This window comes from Miniopterus natalensis, chromosome 12, assembly GCF_054644295.1.
Source record: "Miniopterus natalensis isolate mMinNat1 chromosome 12, mMinNat1.hap1, whole genome shotgun sequence".
NCBI lineage: Eukaryota > Metazoa > Chordata > Mammalia > Chiroptera > Miniopteridae > Miniopterus > Miniopterus natalensis.
This window is the reverse complement of record NC_142092.1, coordinates 73879810-73888685: the sequence shown is the minus strand read 5'-3', so window position 1 is coordinate 73888685 and position 8876 is coordinate 73879810. Positions and strand designations below refer to the sequence as shown.

Genomic DNA, 8876 nt, shown 5'->3' with positions numbered 1-8876 from the left:
CGGGGGATGGCACTTGTTCGTGGCCGGGGCGCCCGAGCCGAGGGCCGCGTGACCCTGAGCGAGAGGCTGCGCGGTCGGCGGCGCTCACAGCGCGTCCTCGAAGTCCAGCAGCTTCGAGTGCTGGCGGCTCTTCCACAGGCGGTACAGGCGGAAGTCGAAGTAGGTCTCGATCATCTGCTTCCCTGCGGGGCGGGCTCCGGTGGGGGCGGGGCTCCGGCGGGGCGGGGCCAGGGCAGGGGCGGGGCTCCGGCGGGGCGGGGCCAGGGGGCCCCAGCGGGGCGGGGCCAGAGCAGAGGGGCGGGGCCGGACAGAAGGGCGGGGCCCAGGTGGGGACAGGGCTCAGGTAGGGGTGGAGCCGGGGCAGAGTGCCAACGGGGGCGGGGCCAGAAAGAGGGGCGGGGTCGGACAGAGGGGCGGGGCCAGGAAGAGGGATGGGCGGGGCTCAGGAAGGGGTGGGGGCGGGCAGAGGGGCGGGGCTCAGGGAGGGGCGGGGCCTGGGGAAATGGGGAGCTCCCTCCTGCACCCCACCCAGCGCGCCGGGCCCCAGCCTGACGAACTCACCTTGGGCAGACAGCTCCAGGGGGGACTCAAAGATGACCCTATAAGGGGTCATGAGGGTCCTGAGATTCTGGAACAGCTGAAAGGAGGGGCGGGGCCGTGAGTTCAGGGCAGGGGAGGGAGGGAGTCCAAGGGCATGACTGGGGAGGGGCAGGAACCCCCACAACTGGCTGGGCTGAGGCCCCAGGGGTTTCTCTGGGCGGGTTAAAGAGAGTGGAAAGGGTAATCTGAGAAGAAACGAGGGGGCCGCCTTCTGCCAACTGCTTTCATGGGTCTGGGGTCTCCGAGAGCCTGGGTGGGGCTTGGGGTCGCTGTACCTTCTCTCCGTTGGGGTTCCCCAGAATGTAGCAGCCCATAATGTGGACGACGTTTGGCTCTGGGTTCACTTTGCTCATCAAGCGGCTCAACCGCTTCCAGAAGCTGGTGGGGGGAGGGCAGGTCACAGGTGGGCTCCAACCCAGGCCCCAGGTGAGGGGGCGGGAGCATCGCGGGGAGGGGCCTGGCTGAGCGCAGAGGGCGCGGCCTCCGCCCGCTTGGCCCCGCCCCTCCCTGGCCCCGCCCCGCCGCCCCTGCCACGCCCCCTGCTCACTGGATCATGTCCTCCTCCTTCAGCACCTTGGCAAAGGTGGCCACCTTGTTCTTCAGCAGGTACAGGTGCCCCGGGCCGCCCTGTGGAGACCGGTCAGCATGGTGTCCGCCCAGCGCTCCCCCATACGCACCGGGGCCGGCCCCCCACCCCGCAGGGAGGCGCCGAGCCCACCTGGCAGAAGATGAGCATCTTCCAGATCTTGGCTCCCTTGTGGTAGATGCTCAGCTTCTTCTCGATCTCCTCTGGGGGGGGAGGGCAGTGAGCGCGGCCCCCGACTCCCCAGGCCGGCGCGCACCCCAGCCCCCCCCGGAAGGCAGTGGGCACGGAGGGCGCATACCCAGGATGTCCTCGAAGGTCGCGTGCTCGTGGTCCTGGGACAGACAGGCCACACCTGAGTCAGAGCCCTCGGGCAGCACCCACCCGGCACCGGGGGCGGGCGCGGGGGGCACTCACGTAGAGGATGGGGATGATGGAGGGGTCGTCCCTGCGGATGATGGTGGGGATGTACTCGGCTTTGGGCACCTTGGAGGAGATGAGCTGGGGGCGACACAGGAGCTGCTCAGGCCGCAGTGGCCGCGGGGAGCCCCTGTGAGGTCACCCCCCAGCCGTGCAGACGGGGGAGACACCCCCAGGTAGCCCACACTGGAGCCCCGTGAGAAACCCCAACCCCTGCTGGGAGCCCACAGGGGCGGCATCGTCCCCAGGCAGAGACAGCCGAGCTCCCGCGGGAAAAGGACCCCCCTCCCCAGACGGACGGAGGGGCACCTGAGCGGCCAGTCCTCACCATGACCTTGGGCGGCAAGAAGCCCTCGGTGTCACAGGCCACAGCCTCCAGGCCCTTCTCGGTCTCCCAGTCCAGGTCCTCAAAAGCCTCGCCCAAGGTGCAGTGCGAGCTCTGCAGGTCGCCGCCTGGGGGGCGGGGCGGGTCACCGGGACTGGCGCCTTCAGCCCACCTCCCTCCCGTCCCGGGGCGGTTCCCGGAGATGGGCGGAGGGCGGAGCTGGCGCGCCCCCTCCGGGAGGGGTCTCCAGGCCAGAAAGCACACGGATGGGCCAGGGAGTGGAGCCAAGACCACCACCAGCCAGAAGCTGCCTGACCGGCCAGCAGGCCCGGGGCAAAGCTGGTGGGAGCCAGGAAGCAAGTGTCCGCTCCAGCCGGGCGCGCCCGGTGCCCCGGGCCGAGGGGAGCTGAGCGCGCAGCCCCGCCCCGGGGGCCGGCAGGGAGCCGCGGCCCATGCGCCTGCCCAGCACCCCATGCGCCTGCCCAGCACCCCGGGGCGCAGGTGCCAGGCGCCCATTTACCCGACGGGTAACCCGAGGCTCAGAGCAGAAGCGCAGCTGCCCCAGCGCGGACCCGCCCGGCGGAGCACAGGGCCTGGGGGCCTGGGGGGCCTCTGGGAGAGGGGGGCTGGCCTGCGCCGGGCACCTACTGTCTCGGGAGTCGTGGGAGGTGTCGGCTTTCATGGGGGTGGGGTCGCTCCAGGACCGGCTGAAGCTCCGCTCGCGCCGCTCAGCGAACGCTGCGGGGAGAGCAGACCCGCCTCAGCGGGCGGGCGGGGGGACGGGACCCCGCGCACCCCGGGTGCCCAGAGGGGCGCTGGGCCGCGGCTGGTCGGCTCTGCGGCGGGGTTTGGGAGGGCTGGAGGCATCCTGCGAGTTCCAGGCTGGGGCAACTGGAGGGTGGGTAGCAGCGATGGGGGGGTCGAGGGACTGTAGGCAGAGCCTGGAGGGCCGGGGTGGGATTTAAGTGCGTGGGCGGGGCTGAGGGTGGGGCCGGAGGCCAACGGTAGGGGCAGGGCGGGCTAGGGGCTGAGTTTGGGGGTGCCGCGGCAGGGCCAGGGGTGGAGCCTGGGGTGTCAGGGCAGGGCTGGGGGCGTTAGTCCCCAGAGGGGCTGGGCTGGGCCCGTGTCCTTGGGGGTCCTCCCCGCACAGCGCGCATTCGCAGCCCAGCCGGCCAAGAGCAGCCCCCGCGCCCCGCGCCCCCCGCCCCCTTACTCTGGGCCTTCACCCGCCGGCTGCCGACCATGCGCAGGTGTTTTCGGAAGTTCCTGGGGGAACAGAAGGCCCGGGCAGGGCTGCTGAGGGCTGCGAGAGTGGGTGGTGGCCCTGTCCCCTAGTCCCCCACACTCCCCGACCGCCACAGCCACCGCCCCTGGCTCTGTTCTTCCCTCTCTCAGCGAGGGACGCCCTCCCGGGCCCCTAAACTCTCCCGGTGGCCCAGCGCCCACCCAGAGGCAAATCCCAGTCCCCCTCCTTCTGAGACCCCTCCCGGGCTCCCTTTGGTGCCTGTTCAAAGGCACAATGACCAAGCCTTCTCCTGCCACCCCACCCTCCACCCCTCGGTGACCCAGGGCACTCAGCACCCCACCTCCACTGCTCGCCCGCCCATCTCCTCCTCGGGCCCAGGCCAGCCTCCCTCCCAAGTGGTCAAGGGCTCCTGCTTCCTGCTCTCAGCTGGGCGGCTGTCTGCATCACCCACAGGTAGGCCTGGGGCTTGCAGACGATGCCCCCTCCCCCACCACTACGTCCCTGGGCCATCTCAAAGGCAGGTCTTCTTTGTCCCCAAATGCTGTGCCCTGACAAAGCCTGATGTCCGAAATGGACAGGCGGCTTCCTGGACACATCTCTGAGAGGGGATCAGGAAGGGTAAGCCTCGCCCAGACCCCACAGCTCTGGGCTTCAAGGTGCCCCCAAAACAAAAGCCTGGGGGGCCCAGGCCACATGACCTCTCCTGCCTGCTGCGTCCCCAGAGCAGGGCCAGGCCAGTGGTCGCCACCACCCTTCCCCCATCTGGTCTGCAGGGGCCTGGGGGGCCCAGGCCAGACCAGCACAGACAAGAGACAGACCCTGGTGGCGAGTGGCTGGCAGGCCCTACCTCTGGATTACAGACGCGGAATCATGCTCCCGCTTCCGGCGCTTCCTCTCCGCGTAGCCCCTGAACACCCTGGGAAACCACCGGGAGTCAGCACTGCCTTGGCCACGGACAGAGGAACAGACACGAGGGGACAGAAGAGGGAGCACAGGGACCAGACCGGTGGGGCATCCGGGGTGCTGGACCTGGCAGAGGGGTCCTGGCCCACCTTGTCCTGGCCTGGCCTGGCCCCTGGCAGGACCGCTGCAGCCTCAGTGCCTGAGGGCACGCAGCACTCCCACAGTCAATGCCCAGGTCCCTGGCTTGCCCAGACTTATTTGGAGGGTGGTGGGAGGACTCCCCAGGGACAACCGCATGCCCTTAGGCTGCAGGTCCCACAGGGTACTTACGAGATGCTAGAGGCGAGGCCAGAAGGGGCAGCGTGAGAGAGAAGACACAGTGAGCCTCGACCCCTCGGCCCCCCAAGCTCCCTGCAGTCAGTACCCTCCTGTGCTTGACTCAGAGAGTCCCCCACAGGGACCCCAGGAACCAGAGGGGCGCTGCACACTGCAGTCACCACAGCCCATGCCACCAGGTGCCATGACCTGTCAGGCAGGCACAGAGGCCTGACTGCCCTGCCAGCCGGGGGCCCGAGGGCACAGTGGCACCACTTCCTGGCCCTAGGGTAGGTAGCTTCTTTGGTGTGGAGCCCACTACAACAGAGGATGGCCCCTGGAGGGAGCCCGAGGACAGAAACCCAGCTATGTGTCGTAGGTGCAGGAGGGCAGACCCCCGGGCCCCTGAGTTGTGGTCACTCGCGGTGTACATGGAACACCAGCGGGCTGCTGTCTGGGGGCATGTGTGAGGGCAGAGCCTTGTAGGCAGAGCTGGGTGACACGGGCCCAGGAGAATCGCCCCCACTGGTGACTGTATCAACCGTGGACAGGACAGGATGCACAGAAAGGAGGAACAGTGAGGAACGGGGGAGGTCGGGGGCGGGGGGGTGAGAAAAGCATCTGGCCTTTCTTCCTTCAGAGTGACACCATTTCTGGGCTCGTGGGGCTGCTCAGAAACAGCCACCAGGTGGGCCCAGGGGAAGGAGAGGGTCCAGGAAGAGGCCCCATGCGGGCACATGTCAGGGACATGACTCACGCTTGCATAGTTGTGGTTGCTGTCTGGAAGCTGAAGAGGTTCTCCTTGGGGAACCAGGTGCGGATGGGGGTGGGGGTGTCGTCTGGAAGAGACAAATGCGCAATGACCAGGGAGGCGTGGGGGGTCCTGCTGGGGAAGGGGGTGCTTCCGCCGCAGCCCTAGAGCCAGAGGCTGGCGCAGGGCATGAGGCGAGGTGCACCCACGCAGCTCAGCCGCTTCGTGACGCTTTGACTGTCCTTGCTTAGCTCTCCCTTTGGTTGCCCACAGTTGGGGAGCATTCCTTTGAAAGCACAACCTGTCCCCGGGGTGCCCTGGAAAGGACTCATTCTGTCTCTCTTTGGGAAGGAGGGGCAGGCCAGGGACAATGGCTGCAGCCCCTCCTGGGTCTTCTCTGCAGCCTGGAAGCTCTGGTGTGAGCCAGACCTCCCCTCCCCGGGACCCTACCAGGGGCAGAGGTAGAGACCCTCAGGGAGCATGGACATGCTACAGCTCCTAGACAAGGTAGGGGAAGGCTGAATCAGCTCAGCCCTCTCACCCTGACCCCTGCCCAACCCCTCACCTGTGTCCTTCAGAGAAGCACGAGATCGTGGAGGGGAACTGCCCACACCCAGCCCTGTGCCCTGATGCCAAGAGGACTGTGGACTTGAAGCCCAGGAGGTGGCCTCAGAGAATGTGGCAGCTCAACTAGAGCTCTGCTCTTCAGGACGTGACCTCCGAGCCAGGAGGCACGGGGCTGCTTGAGAGTCCCAGGGAGGCCTTTTCAAGACACAGTGGGCCTATGGGGTCCCCAGCCACCCACACAGCCCGACGACCCCGGGGGAGAGGCCCACCGGCTGGCCAGGCCCCAAACAGCTACGTATGTCCTGAAATATGTGGGAGCCCTGTTTGATGGGCCTGGGGCCGTTCCCCAGGACTCCCCAATCTTCCAGCTAAGTCCATGCTTTCAGCCTGCTCAACCCTCACGATCCTCCCAAGCCCCCTGCCCCGGGAAGCACTGTCTGACTGGCTCGGTGCTGGCAGAGCCAAAGCCAACTATGGGCATGAGGCAGGGCAGCAGGACCCTGCTTGCATGCTGTGGCCTAGGCACCCTCCGCCTGTCCAAGCCCCACAGGGGTCGCCGCTGGCAGACCCCGGCCCCTGATGCCGCCTCACCAGCCACGCGGTCCACACTGTACATCCTTTCCAGCTTCTTGCGGCGGCCAGCGGCCTGGGGCAGAGGGGGCTGGTCCAGCCCAAAGGCCCGAGGGGAGGGGCCAGGGGCCAGCTGGGCGCATCCTGGACACTCCTTGGAGCCCTGGCGGCTGCCCGCCCAGCTCTGGCAGGGTGTGCTGACGTCCTCGCGGCTGCTGCCCGGGCTGGCACGCAGGGGCTGGCCGTGGTGGTGGGGATGCTGCTCCCGGTGCCGCCGCCCCTTCACCACCGCCAGCTCAATGGCCTCGGCCTCCGGGCTGGGCAACAGGGCTGGCTCCCCAGAGATGGTGTACACGCGGGGCTGGGGGCCCTCTCCGGCCGGCTGCCCAATGACTGCCTCCTCCGAGAGGCTGCCCTCATAGCGGCCGTTGGAGACGAGGGAGAGGCGGCGCTTGTTCTGGGGGGCCGGCTGCATCTCGGGGGACCCGTCGTGGCCAGAGTAGGCGTCAGCCAGCAGGTGGTCTGGGGAAGAGGCACCGGGTGAGCCTGCGGCCCGAAGGCCCTGCCCGCCCAGGACCCTGGTGCTCAGAGGGCAGGGGATGCCCAGGAGGTGCTTGGCCCGGATGGGGGACTGGGGCTGCCCCCGCCCACTAGCCAAGCCCTAGTCCCTGCTGTCTTCAGAAGAGGCTTCCCTGTGCTCCTGCCAGAGGCTCCACCTACCTCCTGTCTGGGCCCCAAGCCCCTTGGGTGGGGAGGCGACAGGATGTGCTGCCTGCGGGTGATGGGGCAGCGGGAAGAACGGCCACCTCCTAGCCTGCCACCTCACTCGTGCCCAGCGCCAACTCCTCCCCTCCCCCCCGCCAGCTGGCCCCCAGAGACAGTGGTGCCAACCCTGGGGGTGCCAGGAGGCCTGTTGCCATGCCAACGGCCCAGGCTGGGTGGGTGCCATGGTGATGAGTGCCTGGGAGCTCCTGGGGCGCCAGGCAGGGAGGGCAGGGGCATGAGGAAGCCAGCCCGGCCGGGCAGCTGCGGGCTCACCCCCCGCGGCCCCCAGGGCCGGCCCGCAGCAGGGGACCGCGGGCCCTGGGGGGCGGGCTGCGGACAGGCCCGCCCGGCACCGCCTCCCGTGGCCTACCTGCTCCGTTCCGGTTCTCAGGGTGACTCTGGGACAGGTACTCGCCGAAAGCTCGGGCGGCGCTGAAGGGTGCACAGCGGGGCCGTCAGGGCTCCGGCCCCTCCTGGCCCCCCGCGGCCGGGCACGGGGTCCCCGCTGCCGCCCCGCCCCGGCCCCCGCGAGGGAGGGGTCGGGCCACCCGGGCAGCCCGCCCATCCCACCCACAGAGGCAGGGCTCGCAGGGCGCAGCGCCAGGACCCTTGGGTCCCAGGGCCCGTGGCCGGACCCGCGGACCGCCCCTGGCCAGCCTCCCGGGGGCCCGTCACCCCGAGTGGGGGGCTGAGGTCTCGGGGCGCGCGCGGAGGCGGGGGGGCGGCGCGGGGGCCGCCGCACTCACCGCACTTTGGCCGCCACGGAGGACATGGCCTCGCTCCGCAGCGCCCTCCTCCGGGAGGCGGCGGCGCCCATGGTCGCGGCGCCCGCGCATCCCCGGCCTCAGGGCGCGCCCCGCGCCCGCCGCCTCCGCCGGGACAGCCGCGCCGCGCAGGGGCCGGGGCTCGGGCCGGGGACCCGCATGGCCTCGCCGGGCCTCCGCGCCGCACCGGCAGCCGGCGCCCGAGCCGCGGGCAGGACGCGGGGCGCTCCGCCCACCGCACGTCAGCGCGGGGCGGGCCGGGCGCGGCTCCGCCTACAGCGCGGGGCTGGGGGTCCGGCGGCCTCGGTCACCGCCTGCCGGGCCCTCGGCGCTCGCCGCCCGCGTCCCCAGGCCCCGCGGGGACCTGCGGGGGCAGCGGCGCAGCCCCTCCTACTGTTCGCAGCCCCCCCCCTAACGACCCGGGAACGGGAACGGCGGGGCCTCCCGCGTCCTGTGCGTGCGGCGCCCGAGCAGCGCCTCGGGGACCAGGAGGGGCTCGTCCTTCGTTGGGGGACCTGCTCCCCCCCAGGTCCTGCCCCCGCCCCGGCCTGGAACTGGTGCCCAGGGGTTTCCAGTCCCAGAAGAGGGTGTGTGGGCTCCCCGAGGAGGGCGGCCCCGCCCACGGGCCTGCGACGCGCCCCCGGCGGGCAGAGGCGGCTCCGGCCTGGCTGCGCCCTGCGCAGGTCGGGCGCAGGGACCACGCGGCCCACAGGGTCACATCGACTTTATTGACACTAGGCGGGCGCTTCGGGCGCCCACGCCGCTTGGGGGCCTGCAGGGCTGGCGCAGCTGGAGGGCTGCTGGGTGCAGGGGTGCGGGGTGCGCCCCCGGGAGTGGCCGGTGCAGTGCTGACGCCCGCGGCCCGCGCGCAGCCAGGTCTCCGGCCCCCAGGCCTCGGTCCCCAGGACAGGCCGTGGAGGTGCGGCCTCAGGCGTCGTCGGAGCTGAGACCGCCGCCGTCTCGGTCAGGGAGCCAGGGGCGCGGCGTCCTGGGGCGGTTTGGGGGAGGCCAGACCGGGGAGCTGAGGAAGCGAGGGCTCATCCTCCTGGAAGCAGACGGCAGTCAGG

General features: G+C 70.5%; 2 protein-coding genes across 4 annotated transcripts in view; both read right to left on the bottom strand.

The window, feature by feature from the left end:
- On the bottom strand, nucleotides 1-7886 carry NSMF (NMDA receptor synaptonuclear signaling and neuronal migration factor). Of its 3 annotated transcripts, XM_087823081.1 has the most exons (15): nucleotides 7792-7886; nucleotides 7416-7477; nucleotides 6302-6802; nucleotides 5150-5231; nucleotides 4022-4090; nucleotides 3142-3194; nucleotides 2577-2666; nucleotides 1932-2056; nucleotides 1601-1684; nucleotides 1485-1518; nucleotides 1319-1389; nucleotides 1148-1227; nucleotides 876-978; nucleotides 562-637; nucleotides 1-182 (listed from the first exon to the last, which is right to left on the bottom strand). In XM_087823081.1, the coding sequence occupies exons 1-15, from the start codon at nucleotides 7860-7862 to the stop codon at nucleotides 85-87; spliced, it is 1599 nt and encodes a 532-aa protein (XP_087679207.1). In that variant the 5' UTR covers nucleotides 7863-7886; the 3' UTR covers nucleotides 1-84. The 3 variants fall into 3 exon arrangements, with proteins under 3 accessions (XP_087679207.1, XP_087679209.1, XP_087679208.1); XM_087823083.1 differs by lacking the exon at nucleotides 2577-2666; XM_087823082.1 differs by lacking the exon at nucleotides 4022-4090.
- A 760-nt stretch (nucleotides 7887-8646) lies between these two features.
- The window catches only part of PNPLA7 (patatin like domain 7, lysophospholipase), a 29827-nt gene continuing 29597 nt past the window's right edge, over nucleotides 8647-8876 (bottom strand). Inside the window, 2 exon segments of the mRNA XM_087823080.1 lie at nucleotides 8647-8787; nucleotides 8789-8854. Coding sequence (XP_087679206.1) covers nucleotides 8737-8787; nucleotides 8789-8854 — 117 coding nt within the window. The 3' untranslated portion in view covers nucleotides 8647-8736.